Below are 20,445 nucleotides of genomic sequence, written 5' to 3' on the forward strand. Positions count from 1 at the left end.
TGGCAGAACTGAAATGACCATATAGCAGCATGAAAAAGTATGTACATCATTCCTACCTCTTGTTCTATATTCCCCCAACTATATTAGAAAATCTCTAGTTTCTCTTCCATCCAAGGATATCAACTGATCTGAAACCATTCATTTTTTAGTTTGATTACAGATTATATGATCTAGATATTCACCGCTAGGTACAACTGTGTGAGCAAAGAGGCATGTAGTACATCAGCTAAGCTAGATTTCATCTGAAGTGTACTACAGAGTTGAGAAGACAATCCAGACCTTTTTCCTAGACCAGAGAAAATGTCTCCTTTTTTAAAAAACTTCCATCAATAAATAACTTAGCTTGCTCAAGAAAGACATTTTACAAATCCCTAAAGAATACGCTCTTTACTGTGATTTCTGCAATTTCAGCTATCTCTTAGCCATCAGAGAAAATCCTAAACAATAAAACCAGACATCTGTGTCTACCAAGCCTTCAACACTCTGGCTCAGCAGATAATAAAATACAACTGCAACAGAGAAGCAAGTCACAGCATCTTGGCTTCTGTGTATTGTCTTGATTTGCTCAAGTATCTCTGTCGCAGCTAACAATATTTTAAAGTGACCTTCGGTATTATGGCTTTTAGAGAAGCAAGAAATAGGAACTGCAGCAAGTAACTCAGAAATTAGTCTACTCGGTTTAAGGAATAATACAATTCTAACATTTTCATATATTTTGAAAAAGAGATTGCAGATCAGGATTAAGTACTGTTTGTTTTTCATTCATTTTTAACATTTAAAATACTTAAAAACCCCACTGTATCATTTCTGTGCACTGACTTGTCACTTGCAAGGCAAAGCTATAAAATTAAGAGAAGAAACAACTAAGCAAAAGAAACAAAAAGAAACACTTAAGCAACTGCTAAAAGAGACTATTTCAAAACATCTGCATGGTTACCAGTATAAACATACTCTGACATACATATGTTTGTCAGCTACAGATTTATTTATTGCAATGATTATACATCAAAGTGTCTGTCTAAAACACAATATATTCCTGTAAAATTAACACACGTGTGGACTGCAGATGCTATTTTGGCCCTTCTCATATATTTGCTGCAATACAATCCTGCCATTGCTGATTCTCCTGGACACTGTAGGTATTCGTAAGACCATGCTACAGAAATCAAAGCACAGGACACAGCCAAAGAAAGGCTAACAGTAATGAAGAAATCTCAGCATCTAGCACCTTCTGCTTCCCGTACATCTATTCTACTACCAGATTACTTTGACATTCCTAGATCAAATGCCCTGCATTCCACAGCAAATCAGTCACTTTACTGTGGCAAGTTATACTAATAAATGCCAAATACTACAGCAGCACAGTACGCACTTTATGGATCACGAGTATTATTCAAGGGCAGCTTTTCTCTGATAGGCAAGTTTACATTTAAGAAACAAAGGCAAGCTGTATCCAAACACTCAATGCTCAAAAAAAGAAACCAAAACCTCATGCTTTAAAATCTGAGTTAAAGAGAAATAAACAGGACCTTTCCTAAGACAATTTCAGAACCCAAATAGTCTACAACATTTCCTGAAAAATTCTTGCAAACAGATGGTAATTATAATTTTGTTTATGGAAGGCTAAATAAAATACATCTGTTAAGTTAGGAAAACTGGGAAAGGGGAAAAGGAGGGGAAAAGAGAAAGAGAGAGCGTGCATGAAAGAGAGAGTGACCGGAGCAACTATGAGCCTCTTAGTTTACGGTAGCATTCAAAGTTATGGAAGACTTTTTAAAGAGAATAACCAAAGATAGTGAGGTTAATGAAACTGAAATATAATTTAGAAATGACTACCTCAAAAGTAGGCCATGTGAAAATAACCAAATAGCCTTCTCCAGTGAGGCAAGTAATTTTCTAGAAGTCTAGTAGACTTCATCAATCCAGACTTATACAGAATGCTATGAGTGAACGTTAGATGACAATTAGCGCATTGCTGGACAATGGACTTACTAAAGGAGAAACGGCAACACGAAGGGTAAATATCAGGCTAAAAGAATGTTGCTTCTAGAGTAAGGCTAAATCTTGCAACATATTCAACCAACACTACAGTAATAAATTTTGGCACAAAAGAATGCCAGAGTTTGTGTGATGCCTCCCACGAAACCGAGAAGCATCCTTAACACAGAAAGACAAATCATACAGGAAGAAGTGGACAGATCTGAGCACAACTAATTTTAGTGAAACGGGATTCACATTCGTATTCCCAAGTGCAAAGTCAGATGGAGAGAGTTCTTTGTATGCATACTTTAGGCAGTGCCTCCAAATGAGGCAGCCGCGCCCTTCCCTGCCCTTGGACATGTTACAACTCTGCCTCCTCCTCCTCCTCCCACCCCTGCCTGAGCACTCCCTGTGGCAGCATGAGGATTTGTTTAGCTGGATGATGAACTCGATGGGGGAACTGATCCCCATAAAAAATAAATTAGCTGAAAAAGAAATAAAAGACAAACTCATCTCCTGATCAAGCCCCTCAGTCTGATGAGCATGAATGTTTCTGCTGACACAAGGAAGAAGGTAACATGAGCATGGGAGCAGGACTGAATGAAATTTTTGGCAGCCAAAGATGTGAGTGAAATTAGTGCTTACTTGTTTCAATCTTTCAGTAAAGAGAGGATATCGACTGGAAACAACAGGAAAAGATCTTGTGCCACAGGATCATATCTGCAGACAAAGGATGACACAGACACTTGGTATGTGATTAAACAATAAACCACAACTTTAACTTTTCTACAGAAATTCATAAAAGGCATACATTGTGTGGGTTTAGGGTGCCTTGTTCAGGTCCAAAAAGGCTCACAGGCTGGGCTCTGGCTGCAAGATCACTACCCCCACTTGCCTGGCTCCCACCACAGCAGTCCTGCCTAAGCACAGCACAGCACGTTTCCTTCTACAGGCTCACATACCCTCTCCTTGGCCACTGCTCCATTCATGAGGCCTCCTCAAAAAACAACTGGCTCAAAACCTTCACTATTCCTGACACTGACTGACACTTGAAATGGTGCACGGTACATTTTTTATTACATTTTAAATTACTTTTTAATATTATTGAATGTGACTGAGCCTCCCTCCTGCTGACTGGATATTAACTTTATTCGATTGGACCTTCATTCTCAAGCCAACTCTATCCTAGCAGCTACCCTCACAGCACTCACTCAGAACAAATACTGTAACCATTGAAGGTTAATTTCAGGAGCCCAAAGATCTCCCACTACTCTTCTATTAGCTCAAAATGATGAACCCTGTCAACCTTTTCTAATTAAGTGGTCCGTACCATCTGCCACATGCAGACAGTGAAGAGGCCAACCATGCTGTAGCTCTTTTTGCTTCATTCAGGACTTCATAGCCTTAAACGCAAGCCCGTGCTGAATTCACCCAGTACAACCATTACTTCCATACCCTCTTAAGCTCTAAGAGCAGCTTCAACAGGGAGGCAGGAAAAATATTTTACCATATGTTTGTTAATACTGTACATAAGCACCTGACTGTCACAGAGCCAGATGACCCTAACTGTAGCTGGTTAGTATTCCCCACTGCATCCAGAGCCACTCTGTCCCTGATAATGCCAAAGTAAGCCTGTCTGTGGCCCCTTGAAGCATTTAGTTTAGGAGCCCAGCAGTCCTTCTCTGGTAAGAAGAGAGAAAAGTATCATGAGAAGTAATTCCAGTAGTGATAGAACACCATTTCTAACAGGTATATATGTATATAAAAATAGGTATCTGTACTAATTGGAAGTCTAGCTACCCCTGCTCAGAAGAGCAGAATTCAAACCAGAGGCAGTACAAAGAAAGAGCGCAATGATCAAGGGGAAGGAGTGCCTATCCTGTGGGGGAAGGCCAAAGAATCTGGCATATTTAGTCTTTTAACAGGCAGGCTGTGCAAGCGTTTCACTACAGACAATTGTACATCAGTTTATAAATACATTCAAGGGTTGAACGGAAAGAATTATTTCAGCTCACAGGCAACGCTGATATGAAAACAAGTGAGAACAGACTGGCCACAAAAACAAACAAATATAACTTTAAACATTAGAAATGTCAATTACTAGACCAATCTTCCACCAGATGCAGAAGGTGCAAAAACCTAAATGGAATTAAAATGAGGTTTTATCAGAATATGAGACACAGTCATCTGCTATAGCAAGGAGCAAGAATTTATGATTCAGAAGGCAGGCTTCTTCAAAACACGTCTTAAAAATCATAGCCATCACCAACCTAATGAAATTGCTATGAATTTATACAGGATCAGGGAAAAATCCTTTTCATAGAAATCTTACCTAATGAAAAAAAATTAGGGGGAAGAAGCGGTCCCAGAGGCTAAGTTAATAGGAGACTCAGTAGACATTGGTTCAATTTCTTTGCTCTTTCACTTCTTCTAAAATTAAGTTTAATACACTAAACATGTAGGAATGATTTATTTAAAAGCTGGGAGTATGCCAAGAAACCTGTGTTCGTTCAAAAGGTCTACCTGAATTATTTTTCAAGGTTAAACAGGTTTTAGATATTAAACCTGTAATTTCTTTGGATTTTTCCAATTCTTCCATTGTGAAGGTACCTTAATGATTAAAAGCAAAAATTGTGGAAAGTGTCAGCTGATTTCAGGTCAACTGTATAAACATTAGCAAAAAATAATTTAGTGCACATCCCAAGGCAATCAGTGGTAAAACATTAGAAAACATTTTCTATCAATCAGAATGGATAGTCTTCAACATTATTTGAAAAACAGCAGTGGAATCTTATATCCAGAGACATAATTTTATAAAAAAAAAAAAAAAGTTGAGCAGCCAGGGAAACTAACAAGACTTCCCATCATTACTTTGATTCTAATTCACATTCACTTGTTGTTATGATTATGTATCGCTTTTTAAGTTATATTTCTTTTAAACTTATCCTCCTATAAAAACATTGGTGTTCAGTAAAGTCAGAGACTTTACTACTGCTGTCTGTATTAAAAAATTATTTTGATAGGCTTCAAGCAACATAAGTTTAGTTTATTTTGGGGGGACAGAAGTTTGGAAAATGACTCTTTTCTACTCTTGGTATTTGAAAAATGGTGGAAGAGAACAATCTGACTGCAAGTGGCAGATGATGGCAGCATAAGAGTTGGTTTCAGCCTATGACTGGAAAAGCTTGCACTGGTATTAACATGCATCAGCTGCTGCATATTAAGCAATTTCTTAACAGTTATTGGCTTCAAGTTCTCCAGTAAGGCAGCAATAGCAGTCACCAGGGAATTCTTCTGCTTGCAAAGTTTCTACAACAAATGCATTCATAATTTGGGGAGAAAGCAAATATGAGTTACACTTCCTGGAACGTGCTGTAACCGGTCATCTTTACCATCATGTAATGTCAGCAAAGCTCAGAACATTTGAAACAAAAACTGAAGTTTATCTAAAAAACACTCTACAAAATGTCTTTAGTGTATAGCTATTGACAAAGCATGCTTCCTTACAACTATCCTCTGCCAACTATTTTAGTGAACATGAGAAGGTGCTTTAATTGCTCTTCTGAACTACTGTTAGAATTTCAATCTAGGCTATTCAAATAACTTGTCAGTAGTATTGCAAATTCCCCAAATTTTAGCTCTGAAAAACAGGTTCTTAATCTATATATGCCAGCAAGCATGAAGGGGCTGAAAGATCTCACTTCCCATGGTTGATAAATGAAAAAGATGTTCTCACAAAACAGGAGAGTTGCATTCACTGAAGTGGTACCTTCCTATCAACACTATAATGCCTAAATTTGGACCTGTGAACAGCATACTTAGGGAGTCACTGCCTGCGTTTCCACAACTTAAGTTGTATTTTACATATAAACAGAGAATGTAGAAAAAGCACCAAAATAAGTAATACCTCTAAAAACCCACAGAACTGATCCGAGAATACATTTTCTGAATATAAACTGAAAAACAATTCCTCTAAAAACATGATGCTCTGCAATTAACTGTTTCTGTCTCTTAAATGATCTTAATAGATGATAATCTTCTATTTAAAGCTTCCAGTAGTCATGCGTAGACTTGAATTTTTTCCCCACAAGAAATACAAACTTTTAAACAGTTATGTGATATCACAAGTCAAAACTCAGATTATAAGTCATGGGATAAAAAAATAAATCCCAGAAATTTAATATCTAAATGTTAAATGTATGAAGCTTTACGCAAATTGCATCTTCACTTGAATTAGCTGGGAATGTGTGCTTCTGGAAAAGGGGTACTACTCCAGGTCTGGGTATGTAATTCCAAATGAGGGAAAACCAAAGCTATAACCAAATCCTTCTAAAACTCCTGACTACCTCCCAGTGCTCTTAAGGGCATTGAGGTGGTCATCTGCCACAGTTAAATGACTTTAACTGTCTTCACCTTACTTTCATTGTTTCCCATAGGATTAAGGCCATTAATGCTTCTCATAAAATCAGTTCTACTTTTCCTGAAAGTATTACAGAATGATAGTGATTTTAAAACAAAGTAACTTGTGATTTTCTTTGAGGAGACTTTCTTTTGGTACCAGCCATTGCTCACCTGCAACCTCTTAGCTGCCCAGGTTAAGGTAGAATCTGCAAATATGGGCATGTGCACATAAGGGAATTTAAAACATAAGAAAAATAGGAAAATCCGAAAATACGAACTAGCTGCTTTGTACTTCCTTCATAAAAATAAAGCAGCTATGAAAACAGCCTAAACAACCAGAGCACTCTGCGTTTCAAACTCTAGAAACAATAAATCATCTATAATTTATCACTTACTACTATCCTCAGTAGTAAAAATATGAGTTAAAGTTAACATTCTGTATTTCCAAGTATTAAAAATATGCCAAAATAATACTGTCTTTGGATTTCTTATATTTTATGCCAAAATAGTAAATAAGGAAATTCTCACCAAGACTACACTGAGATGAAATTGGGAGTGCATAGTTCAGCAAAAAAATTAAAGCTATAAGATGTTGCAGTTATCTCTATGCTAAGCATTTTTCCAAGAAAATTCAGGGTTAAAGGTTCAGTGGAAAAAAAATTAAAAAACAAGTCAAGAATGAAAATGCAGAGTTTGGATATCCTCACCACGTTCCTTCAGCCCTATAACAATATATTAAAGGAGAAGAATTACTTTTTAAGAAACAACTCAATTTGGGGTCCTAAGCACTGAAAAGCTTTAGTTATAATAATCTGTATATTAGTAATACAGGAGAACATTGCTCAGGCATACTACACTTATTCAGTGTACATACAAGTACATGCACTTATAGGGAAATCTGGAGACATTTATCTGGATTTAACACTCTGCTAAAATCCCTATAAGAGAATAGATATGAATCACAGGAATAAAACTACTTTTTGAGCAGCTTTCATTTAATAATTATTCAATAAACAAATATTAAAACCAGGTATCTGCTATAAGAAAAGTTTCTGATCATAAGAACATTTAGCTTAGTATGCTTTAAAACAGCACATAAAGATGGATGTGTGTTACATAAGAAAAACTATGTAAAATTTTACTTACAGTCAAATATTATCAGCTACTACAGACCCCTCATTTAAATGAATGCAAAACACAATAGAAATCAAGTATTCCTATTTGGCAGGTGAAAGAGTTTTATTCAAATACAGAAGCTGAATTCTTTCATTCATGTTTTGTATGAGTTTAACATTTCACATAGAGTGTTTTCCTGCACCAGACTGCTTTCAGCTTGGTTTACATTTGTTCAAAATAGACACTACTCCAATATCCGTAAACTTATTTACTCTGGATCACACAATCAGCTACACACCTCTCCTGTCAATAAAAGACACAGTGTACTACAGCCAAACTCATTTTCCCTTTGTGCCAATTATTTCCTATGGGGTCATCTTGGGCTGCTTTCATCTTACACTACTCAAACACTGTTACAGGGCTTCATGGAGGAGAACAGCAAAAGAAAGGAGAGTTTCATACAACTGCTGTATGGAAGAATCACACACACAAGAGGCACTAGCTAGTCAGAATAACAGTTAACTGTATACATATGATGCTGAAGGAAACCAGAATAAACTTTTTTTGTTCTTTTTTATGGTGTCCTTTAACACATATGAACAGCTAATTCTGACAAAAGTTACTACACAAACAAACGGGTCTAAACTTAACTTGATCTTACACTCTCTAATTATAAAGTTTGCTTCCTTTAGAGCACTGGGTGGAGGGGGGGCACTAAGAGCAAACAAGTTATTTCCTTAAGTCTCTTTCCAGTTTTTTAATTTCATTTTCTTATTTCACCAGTTTATGTTAGAATACCTTCATCAATTTTATCATCTAATTTCCTCCCAGGTGTTCAGTTGGGCTGTTAAAACATCACTGTTCTCATTTTTTTCTGGCATGGCCTGCTCTGCTTTGTGCAAGGCCTCAGGATTCCCATTTTAAATATTGGAACTAACCTGTAAATGCAGATATATAACTAAAGATTAAATTGTGCATAAGTACCACATCTTGAAATAATTTCAAAAAAAGAAAATCAAGAAGTTATACTTCTGAAGCACTTGACTGTGCTATTTTTATTCCTCGAAGCAATCTCACATCCAAAGTTTCATTTAAAGTTTTGGACCCAAATAGGGAATTGGTTTTGCTATGAGCTGTCACACATTAACTATTACAGAATAACTATTGCACAATAATTGCATTTATACAGATAGCTATTTCCTATTTCAATCCTTGGTGTATTCAAACAGACTTTTCAGATATAAGATCATAATATTTGGGACAAATAATAGCCTGGCGCTATGATCTGCTGCTGGCTCAGCGCACTGCAGGATTCCCAGAAGTCGGAAGCAACTGGGAAACTGGGAGCTCTGTCAAACTGACATATACCCAAGAGTCCTCTCTCATCATTCAGCACACATTTTTACTATTTTGCACACAGATGTGGTCAAAGCAGTCAAAGATGCTCTGTGGCTGTACATGGAAAATAGAGCTGAAAATGTTGCAATGTGCTTTTTAACTGAAAATTCTGGCAGGGTCTAACAGGTCTTCGTAGGTTTACTTTGGTGAAGTGAATTGGTTTCCTAGTACATTGTTTTAATAAAAGGGGTTGAGGGTCAAAAGTGGGTTACAATGATATCCTTAGCTCTGACTATGAGCCTAGAAGAAAAGGGCGTCTGTTAGTAGGCTGTAGCTTTCAGCAAGCAGCACTCCATAGCTTGAAATTTATAATTAGAATCCAGTATTGTTTAAGGCATAAACAAATTTAAGGCATGTTATTTGCAGTGGGCTACCCTGCAGCAACATTAATTGCCTCTGACTGTCTGAAGTGCCTCCAAATTAGTGAGGCATAGTACTGCTGCTCTTGAGGGAACCTCAGGTGAACGTACACGAGCTGAGGAAATGAACCAGTGGTCACTGCTCTTTGCTTCATCTGTACAGGGGCAAGCAACAAAATGTTTATTTCCCTGCATTCTGAAGCGTAATCTCAGAAGATTTGTACTTAGTCACCCACCTGAATACAGGAGAAACGAATAACCCTGCTTCCTACCGCAGTGTAGCATTACTAAAGGTGGATGGTTACTGTGGGTAGACAAATACAGTCTTGTCATACACGTCAGAGCTGTGCATAGTTCTTTACACGATGCTCCTGCGCCCCTGCAGACAATCCTCAGAGCACATGCACTGTCCAAAACACTCACGAGATACTACGTGATCAGACAAGAAGTTAAAGGATTCTGTCACTTTTCCATACTATTGTTAATATTAAATACTATTAAATACTCCACACATTATTATGGCCTAAAACACTGCTCAAATTATTGACCCTAACAAAGAGCAATGATCCAGTTGTGAACTTCAATGGAGAGAGCCTGCCAACTTTCCTTGATGCAATTTTCTTGACGCAATTGGCTTTAAAGCCAATAGGCCATCAAAATATTTTTACCATGGGAAATTCCCCAAAGCGTTTTCAGGTCATATCTACCCAAAACAGAAATAATATCTAGAAAAGCTTTAATTCACTGCTTCTATTGCTTTTTCGTAGCAAGGCTGAGCTCAGAAAAAAAACCTTTACTGTCAAGTATTTTTTCCAGACTATCATGCTGCAGATCCAGGTGGGTATCTAAATTATTTCTGTAGTAAAAGGATCTTTTGAGAAAGACTTCTTTTCTGGCTGGCACTGTTGTCAAATGCCTTTGGTTACAGTTTTAGTTGACAAAATTACGGTATACGAGAAGTTCTTTCTTTTATTTTTGGGCCCAGTAAGTTAATTTCAGCTCTTTGAGATTTCTTATTGATGTCCCAGTAGTGGGTCAAGTTCTGGAAATCACTACTCTTTGCTAATTTTTAATTATCACTTTGCCTACCTGTTTATTGCCATCCTCCTCCATCAACATATTTTCCACTGAGACACAGGACACCAAATTTTAGTCCTGTGCCATAACCATTAGCTTTTTAAATAATGTAGTAGTAAGGCAAACAGGTGAAATACTGGGTGAATACACAGTCATGAATGCTTTTTTAGTTTCTGTGGGCTTCTGGTTTACTTTTCCTACATATAAAGGTAACAGGATGTTACATGGTACACCCTGGGTTTAAGTTTGCTTACCACATACTACTTCTGTTTTATCACCATTTTAAAATTAAATTTCAAAGTCCATTGTAATGATGCATGCTCCTTCCCCAAACTCAGTCACCTACATACACACTCTTGTACATGAGCAGAAAATAGCGTTGCTTTTCTGACACTGCTTCCTGTGCACATAACAGCAGCATATACTCCAGTTCTGGGCCCTTCTGCTGACATACTTTAGAGGTCTCAAATGTTGACTTCCTGTCAGCTGGATCCAGACACTCTGAAAAGATTTTCAAAGTACCTTGTTCTACAATGACTGAAACCCAGGACTGGCTTGATAAATAGATCTGGATACTTCTTCTTAAACAAGATCTTTACAGAAATACACGGTCAATGGGATTTATTTCTTAAAAATCTTAAATTTTAACATAAGCCATTATAATATGAGTATGCTAGAACACTGTGAAACACCTAAAAACTTCAGGATACAAAAAACACTTCTCTACACTGATCTCATTGGAAATCACAGTCATACAACTGGTTTCTAGAGATGACAGATGATCCGCACAGTACTGTGGAAACAGAACATGGTCTCCGCCACTAACTGCAATGCTCCTCACCTCCTGATGTAACCTAGAACGTGCTTTAAGAAAAGATGATATTTTAGTAATGATCCAGGCTTCCAATATTCTCTCCTACTCAGTCTATCTGAAGTGCAAGAAACGTATAAACATCTCAGACGGATTTGAACAGCTTAAACTTTAGGAGTTGAATAAAGAAAACGTAGCTGGTATTTCACAACCTATCACTGAGTTCACATTCAATATTCCTTCTCATCCATTCCCCAGTTATCCTCCTCATCTTTCCAACAAAGCTGTTTTTTTAAGTGGCTTACAACTATCTACCTGCCTATTCAAAATCACCTGTACAGCAAATACCACTAGTAAAACATGCACAAAAGCATTCAGCAGCAATCAGCATACTTTCTACATCATTGACCAATGTGGCCATTTGCAGACCAATATAACACAAATTCATAGCCCATATTATACAAATTTCTCTAAAAATTCAGAGGTTAATCACCTTTCTGCTATTATTCTGTGTTATACACACTGCTTTTTAAAAGCTTTCAAAAGATTCAGGAAGAAACAGATTTGCAGAGCTCGTTGTCTTCAACAAGTTGTTAACCTAATATACCAAAGCACTTTGGCAAACATTCAATGGATAACAAATTAAGTGAAGGTACCTGAAAATAATCAATTGAATTCACATAAATTCAGAGATAAGATCTTAATGTGAATGAAATTCATGCAAATACAACAGTATTATGTAAACTGTTTCTAGAATGACATCTTTAAACAAGAAATATCCACTTATCAATACGTTGTCAACTGCTGAAGAGAAAAGGAACAGAAGCTAGAAAAAGCTTTGATCAGACAAGAAGTTGAAGGATGCTGTCACTTCTTAATTTTATCTCATAAAAAGCATACTTAAGTCTCACACACTACTAAAACCCCCATAGCTGTTTATAAAATCATTCCAGACATTCCAGAAAGATGATACAGGGTAAACTGCAAGTAACACCATAAATAAGACCAGACTGCTTGAGAGAGAGGTTTAACTTCTGCTGGAGTTCTGAATTACTACAAGTTGGAGACAGCAGGAATTGGGGGGGGGGGGGTCACAATTTTTGCTGTTTTTTCTTTCATCTTGTAAAGAAGCATGAAATACAAGAGTCAATTAAAGTCCAGCTGCTAAAATACAGGATTTGTGCTCCCACTTAAGGAGGAGGAATGTAGGACAAGCCAAAGATGGGCAAAGGTTTCTCCTCAAGACTTGAAAATTATTTTAATTCTCAGAAAAAAACAGACTGAACAAATATACAAAAAATCCACTCTTCTATCAGCAAGTTTATCAGGGTATCAGAAATGAGTTAAACATACATATCTATTTAGGAATACTCCAAATTAGCCTAATCACAGGGCGCTTGTTTATCTAAACTCTTACTTACTGCTTTTATGCTTGCATATACTCACTATTTAAAGAGTAATATATTCCACAGTTGATTCAGTAAGTCACAGGTAACTTCTGACATCACCTTTTATTTATCTACAACATTCTGAAACCGCAATGTCTAAATATTCCAAAAATCTACAAAACATTTTGGTGGGTACGTAAAGATGGAGTTGTTTCACCCACATCTAACATATTAGTTATTAGATATTAGTATAACATATTAGTTAATCACAAGATATTGGAGAGAGCTCAAAAAAACTGAGTGCCTCTTATAAAACTATGATGCTTTCCTGACAGTAATAAACATAACAGCAACTTCCTCTTCTTTCCTCAAAGCAAAGAAACACCAAAAATTCCCTTTAGAACTATGTACATAAAAATAAAACTGAATGATTTCGGTAAGTCAAGTGGCGGTTATTTACTCCAGACATTGTAACAAAAAAGTTAAATCATATTTTCAGAGCATTTTGTTATTCACAGCTGACAAGAATAAAAGCCCTCTCTGCAATGCAATGGACCATTTATAGTTAAAAAGGAGCTGCTGAACAATGCAAGCCTTCAAATCTGAACAACATCAACATAGGGAAAGATTTAGGAACCCAGACTAATTCTTTATTTTAGTGGCTAACTTCCAATATAAAGGTCAACATTTTCTATGCCCACGTCTGTAAGAAAACAGTACAGACAGCTTTTTCCCCTCAACCATATTATAGTAAGACCAACGACTTAGTTATGGCTTAAGATTTCTCCAGACTTAGCAGGAAGTTAGACTGTATTTCTGTTAAAGACTGAGTGGCAGTAGTGATATATTTATGACAGAAATGCTCAATAACATATTCACTCAGCAGAGTTCTGACAGAGAACTGTTTTGACCATCTGCAATCTATTTTTTCAGGATTTTTGGATTAGCTTCCAGACCTTTAGGTTCACTTGTAGATAAAAGACAGTTACTTCAGGAAAGTATAGTATTTTGCAATAATCCAAATATATTTTTGATAGTTCAGGATTACCCATCAAATTGCAAGTGGCACCATTATATAATAAGAATTGAGTCCAAAGCAATTTATTTCAATTATAAACTAAAGGGAAATTAATTTTCACAGAAACATCGTATTTCCCAATCATTGAAATGTCGTGAAATTTTGTTTGATAAAGTCCACTTTAGCATGTTTTTTGACAAGATTTTCATCTCCTTCTTAAAGATTTTTTCCATAACAGGTAAAACATTTTCTTTCCTTTCCAGAATCACTTAGAACTTTATTATTTAATATGCCTGTCAAGATAGACAATTTTATAAGGTTATGTGTGTGTCATATACATATGTTGGACAGGACAGAGGGCTTGAAAATCCATTACTAGTAACTGAAGTTTTTTTCCCTTCATAAATTATATACTCAACCTCAAGGTTCAAGAGACAAGTATATTTGAAAACTATCATGTGCAGATATACTTTCTCAGCCTAGAGGTTTTTTTCTTGTGTATCAAAACCTTCTACCTTAATGTATTGTACCCTTTCCCAATTTTTTTCCTGTGCAGAGGAATAATCTGGAGTACCATTATGGTTTTTTCTTCAGTTCAGCTATTTAGGACAGAAAAACTTGAATATATTTGAGCCCCAGGAATTTTTTGCAAACAAAATACCAAAACAGAAAACCTATGTTGTTTCTACAAAAATATTTGATTAACAAAAAGTTAACTTATACATATCAAATGAAGACACTCAAAGAAATAAAATAAGACATGCGAAGTTGTAAGCCACTGAAAACTGATCACTTTTCTTGAAAGCAATCTGTTAGTTCTTAGAGTTTGTTCTTCCATTTCCTGACTTGCTCTTTCAAGACAACGTCCATAGAATCAGCACACTGCTTAGACATGCCCCCATCAAGCTGTGATATAAAAGCAAAAATTAAGTAAATTATAACAAAGCCTTTCTTTGAGGAAAAGAAAGAACTGGGCATGAGTCCAATGTTTTTCCATTATCAAACTCAGAGATAATATGGATGAATTCTATAGCCCAACTCTTGGGGATAAAACAGTAATAGCTTATTTTCATTGCTAATTAAGAGGGAATAACAGCAAAAAAGTGGAACTCCAGTATATAACGGGCACAGACCTTCTCTTCTATCTTGCGTTCAAAGTGACCAAAGTCTGGCAAACCTTATCGTCACCTATGCAATCTGGCATAACAGTATATAGATACAACAGTCAGTATTTACTTAAGATAGTTCATTTTAAATAATCACCACACAATGCAAATCGCCCTACTGATCCAGACAGTAAACACACAATTCACACAACGAACCATTTCTACCAGCTCGTACTGAACTCTAGGGCCTCTAGACACGGAGACTAAACATGCTAAATATTCTGCAGTGGAGGTAGACTGAACACAGCCCACTGCTCACACAAACCTTCTCCAAATGATTAACAACTATCACCCACACTCAAAGATGTATCTGAATAACTGCCATTAGAAACTATTATACCAGCCTGATTTCTTTAGGATAACACTGCTGTATTCTTCACTTCATCGTTTCGTAAAAAGGAAAAGATGATGAGTTTTAACATGTATGGCATATATTTAATATAGCAAATGTCATTCTACTTCGAGCAAGTCATAAGAGTTGTACATTTTGTTGATTCTATCATAGGAACTGAACTTCAAAACTAAATATTAAAAACATAGAAAAATAACCAATCTTATTTTTGGAATAAACATGTGATCTTAAATTAGGCCTGTCATATTTAACACTGAAGTTCACTTACTAGGAAATACAATTTCAGTTAATGAGAAAGTCCACAGAGAACCTGGGAAATAATGCAGATTTTGATACAGGTATCTTCTTAATCCTCAGTGTGCATTTTAATACTTTACCAATACCAACTAAGGGTTTTGTAATCTGCAAGGCAGATAACAACTCTGAAGTCACTGTAACAACTCTGAAGTCCTTGTAAAGTATGTTTAAGATGAGACACTTACTTTTTAACCATCTGAGTTTCCAAACAAAATCAAAATTGAAACTAAGCAATAGCTTTAATGTACGTAATTTAAAACTAAAAATTTCTTTGATATTCCATCTCACATTCACCTTGGACAGCAAGACCTATTCTCATTAAATTCAAGATCACTGTGGAAGTCCCAGGTATTGCCATGGAGAAAGAAAGACAAAAGGGACATTCTGGTTTTAAAGGACAGTTTCAACGATTAATGCAAAAAACAGCACCTGAAGCCCAATCAAAATTAGGAAGTTGACTGTTGTAATTATATATTATTGACTACGTGTTTATTATCAGCTTCTAATGTAAATCCAGTATTCTGAACTTTTCCCCCCCTTGAAACGTGTTGGAAATGCTAACGAAACACGCACGCACCGCTGATCTGTATATCCCTACGTCGGTCTCACAGCGCACAACGCAGGTTTCTAGGTGGAGGCGTGGTTAGTGCATATTCACGCCAGAAAAAGAAACTCTGGTTTGATGAAAGCATTAATTGGGAAGGGAGCGTAAAAAAGTCTAGTGAAACCTCGCTCGTTCACTTAACTGCCAAAATGCCATCTTAACTTCTACTTGACCGGAAATATTATTTTCCCCAGGTCTTGTGATCTGAAGATGCTGGAGGCAAAGAGGAAAAGAAATCCGTAACTAATTTGAAGCCATACTGAGTTTCTTTGATTACAAAGTCAGTATTTTACCTCAAGTAAAAATGACCAGACTTTCCACTACATCTTGGCTGAAAAACGTTACAGAAACTTGTATTATGCAGCAAACAGACAACATGGCGGCTTCTTGGCTCTAAGGAGAGACTTGGGGAGGCGGGGGGGGGGGTGACCCTAAATTCTAAGTTAGTTTGCCTTAAATCATCAGCTATTGGGGCACAACATTTCATATATCTACAGTCTCTCCAAACGACAGTTGATACTACCACAATTTGTTAAACTGCAATACATATCACAGGAAAGTATCTTGACGCTTGTTCAAATGTACCTTATGCTCTTTCTAGGGAGAAATTTCTTCCTATATATTTTTCAGTTAAATTTCATTTTGTTCATCAGAACAACCTGATGCACAAAGCCTAATTACAAAAAAAAAAAAAAAAAAAAAGTGAGAAGTTTACCAGTGGGGTAAAGAAGAAGAAAGTAGTTTCAACGATCTGCACAGGAACGAGCGGGAAAGAACAAGAAACGGCAAGAAACTATAAAGGGAGCGAGGGAGGGAAAGAAGGATGGAAGGAAGGTACAGTCCAAATACTTTGTGTTATATTTCAATGACACAAGGTAGCTATAAACCCCAGTTTACCCAGAGAGTACTGTCTAGCTGCTTTGAACCACTCCAGTACTGCAAGAACTACTGAAAACATATTAACGACCATTCAGGTTAATCAGGACATTAAAGTAGATAAATCAGATTTTATTTCACCAGAAATATCACTTGGTGATTTTTTTTTTTTACTGTTCATGTACAAGAAAGAAGAATGAAGAGAAATTCTATGCAAAAATCTCTATAAAGAGGTACGAGTACACATCAGCAATTTCAAAGGAAATTTCTCACAAAAATGTTGTAGCTTCTCTCTACCTGCAGTTTACATGCCATATTTTGTTATTCAGTACTTTTGTTATTTGTATACAAATAATTTGTGGGGACATATTACTTGCATTAAAGATTATCAAGCATTTTACTGTACAACTTGGAGGACTTGACGTATTGAAATAACAACTTGACCAAGGCTGCCATTCCTCAACAGTGATCATTTGAAGCAATAATTTTCCTTTACCTAGCAGGAAGCACTTAAAGAGTACTTTTTCAAAACAGGCAGATTAAGTCACAAAGTACACTAAAATCTAGGTTTAGTCAGATTAGTTACTACTCAACGGAAGTGAGTCGCTTCCTGTCACCAGGGCAAACCGTGAGCGACCTCCATTTCAAGCACGAGCATTTTGTGCTCCTACAAAGATCTGTGCCGTAACTTTTATTTTGACAATGCTCCATGTGAGGTTTCCTTTCAGGTTAAAAAAATAAATGAATGCACTAGAATAACTTAATTCCTTCTTCCTGCTTCTAAGCATGTTCCACATTTTGTCTTCCAAATAAAGGCCTTGGTTCTCCTTCCCCTGCAGAAGTCCGTAACTTTGGATTCCCCCTCCCGCCCCCCATCGACTTCGGGTTAGAGACTTAGCAAATTTTTGCATGTTTATTTGGCAGCTGGTAGATGATTCCCACCTTTCTGGAAACAGATCTCTGTTAAGAAGCAGCGAAGAACATCCAAACATCTTCTTCTAATACATGAGCTGCTAATTCCCTTCAGGACTGTTCTTTCTCTTCCCCGTTACCACCATTTTAAAATGATGTAACCACAAAAAGTTATTTTGTACATACAACATGCAGTACCTGGGTCCTGCATTTGTGTCTGCAACACATGGCATTACTTTTTGTACTCCTAATACACAGCAACAATATAAACAGCATATTCGGGAACAGAACGCATTCAGCTTAACCTCAAGCTATAATAGCTCAGAGTTGCATTGTCTCCAAAGTTTACTAAAAGGCTCATTAATCATTGCAAGTTAGGAATAATGAGAAACTTAAACCACAAAGAAATACAGATTTCCATGAAAATTCATTAAATGGAAGAATTATAAACAGCGCTTAGTAAGTGTCAATGACTTTTTCACATTTTTAAACAACATTCATGGATCTAAAATATTTCCCAACAAGGGAACAGCAAATGCGGGCAGAATTGGGACTTCACCTTGGTGCAGTGCCAATTTTCTCATATATCTTTTTAAATACCTTGTAATCTGATCCGTACCACCTCTGCCATACACACTCCAGGTTTACAAACGAGGAATAGCAACCTGGAGCGTTACGGCAATGCCCACAAGCGATCGGGTTCAGGCTAGCGAAGCTCCTTCCCCACCAAACCCGCACCCCGCTCGAACCTAGGTCCGCGGCAGCTCCAAGGCCAGTCTGCTCCCAAAAAGGCTGCGGCTCTCAGCCGCGCTTTCGACACTCTTTCAAAGCAGATTTCTGACTGAGAGCTGATAAGCGAGGCTGGTGGCTGTTAATCCAACCTCCGCGTACAATAGACAGCTAATCTGCCTTCTCGTTTGGGCTATCAGACTGCTCCGAGAGTTTTCTGACTGGGCAGTTTATAGCCTGAATAGCTTCAGTAGTCAGTTATGCAAAATAATGTGCATACCCGGAACAGCACATGCGTAAACTGAAACGTCGCTTGGACTGCGTTTTGCTTGACCAGTGCATGCACATGTTCAAGCTGAAGTGACAACACGCACATATAATTGCACACAGAGCTGCAGAATTAAAAGCTGCACTGCAAATTTCTCAACATTAAACACCTGCACTGAATGATAACTTATATTCTTCACTAACAACATGTAAATAATGTATATACCAATTTTACTAGCAGCAATTTTTGCAAATGTTTCAAAATCAAACTCATGTACCTCGAATAAGTGAGTCTTTGACTAGCACTATGCAGAATTCAGTTGCATTATCATAATTGTCCCTTCTGCCTTAAAAACCACAAATCTGTTTTTGAGTGAGTTCAGAAAAAGATGAATATTTTTAAATGCAGAAATACTTCTGGATGCATGCAAACGGAAATACTTTCGAAAGCACAACAGTGACTCCTTGTCCGGGTAAGAGCAACAAAAAGAAGATAAGCAATTATGTCTCCTCAAAAAAAGAAAACCCAACCTTGGCATGCATTTTTCAGCTAAACACACTGCTGCGTAACAAAAATCTCAACGTAAACAGTTTTGGACAGTTCCTACCTCAAGAGTTTTATCAAGATATGCTTTTAAACGATAGAGTTTGCACGGCTGTAGAAGACCCGCCAGCCGCACGCCGTGAGGGCTGCAGCTGGGCGCCAGAAGCGCTGCTGCAGCCGGGACTTTTCCAAGCGAGTTGCACCCTGCCGCCGCCCCTCGCCCCCAAACCCGAGCAGCTCCCCAGCTCCGCCGGGAGCCGAGCCCTGCGCCTGAAGACGCGCTGGGCGCCAGCTCAGGCTCCGCGAGCGCGGGGGACCACGGTGGGACCTCGGGGCCAGCGCCGCCGGGACCTGACGCGGGTACAGAGCGGCTCCCGGGCGCTCCCCGGGGCCGCCACACACGGCCCCCACCTGCCGCCGAGGGGCGGCCAACCACCCGCCTCAACGGTCGCCGCCGCCGCGCGCCCCCAGGGGGGCTCCGGAGCCCCGCGGAAGGGCGGGGAAGGGGCCCCGGCCTGGCGGGGGCGGGAGAGGCGCCGCCGGCCCCCGGGGCCCGTCGCGGCGCTGAAGAGCGGCGCGGCGGGGCCGGGGGCCAAGGAGGGCGGTGGGCTGACGGCCGGCCCCGCCGGGGCGGCGCGGCGCGGGGGTCCCGTTCCGGCGCGGCGGCCCTCCCGCCGCCTTGGGGGCGCGGAATGGCGGCGGCGGCACTTACTGTGTGGGCGCGGAAAGGGGCGCGGCGGCGGGGCCTCGGGGCGACGGCGGGAGCGGAGCGGCAGAGCGCCCCGCGGCAGAGCGGACCGAAGCTGCCCGCGCGGAGGCCGGGGCGGGGCCGCCCCGCGGAAAGGGTGGGCGGTGGCAGTGCCGCGAGCCCGGCCGGGCGGGGGGAGCAGTGGGGCAGGGCGGCTGGGAGGGCCCCGGTGAAGACGAGGGGGGCGCCGCTCCGGCGCGGCAAGGGAGCGATCGAAGCCGGAGTTGCTGCAGGGGTAGAGGCCGCGCTACCGCGTTTGCTGCTCTTCTGCGCGCTCGGGGTGCCGTGCTGGGGGCGGCGGCAGGCGGCTGCCTCCTCTAGCGATCGGAGTAGCTTAGGCTAAAAGTCAAGAGTTTCATACTTCCACGTACTGTCACATTTGTATGAAATTAGGCAGTGCTA

The 20,445-nt window shown here is 38.9% G+C and overlaps 1 protein-coding gene across 11 annotated transcripts in view; it reads right to left on the bottom strand.

Annotated features, from left to right (window-relative positions):
• The window catches only part of LOC135323454 (tumor necrosis factor alpha-induced protein 8), a 65,244-nt gene extending 45,103 nt beyond the window's left edge, over positions 1–20,141 (bottom strand). For 2 of the 11 annotated variants that reach the window (XM_026115444.2, XM_064500186.1), the window contains exons 1-2: positions 20,008–20,141; positions 2,626–2,700 (exon numbers count right to left, since the gene is read on the bottom strand). In XM_026115444.2, the coding sequence (XP_025971229.1) occupies position 2,626 (1 nt within the window). In that variant the 5' untranslated portion in view covers positions 2,627–2,700; positions 20,008–20,141. Of the gene's footprint in view, positions 1–2,625; positions 2,701–18,355; positions 18,373–18,504; positions 18,523–19,359; positions 19,476–19,706; positions 19,725–20,007 lie in introns of those variants that run through there. The other 9 variants (XM_064500188.1, XM_064500187.1, XM_064500191.1 and 6 more) reach the window with 9 other exon arrangements.
• Between the last annotated feature and the right edge of the window lie 304 nt (positions 20,142–20,445).

Source organism: Dromaius novaehollandiae, chromosome W, assembly GCF_036370855.1.
Source record: "Dromaius novaehollandiae isolate bDroNov1 chromosome W, bDroNov1.hap1, whole genome shotgun sequence".
NCBI classification, from domain to species: Eukaryota; Metazoa; Chordata; class Aves; order Casuariiformes; family Dromaiidae; genus Dromaius; species Dromaius novaehollandiae.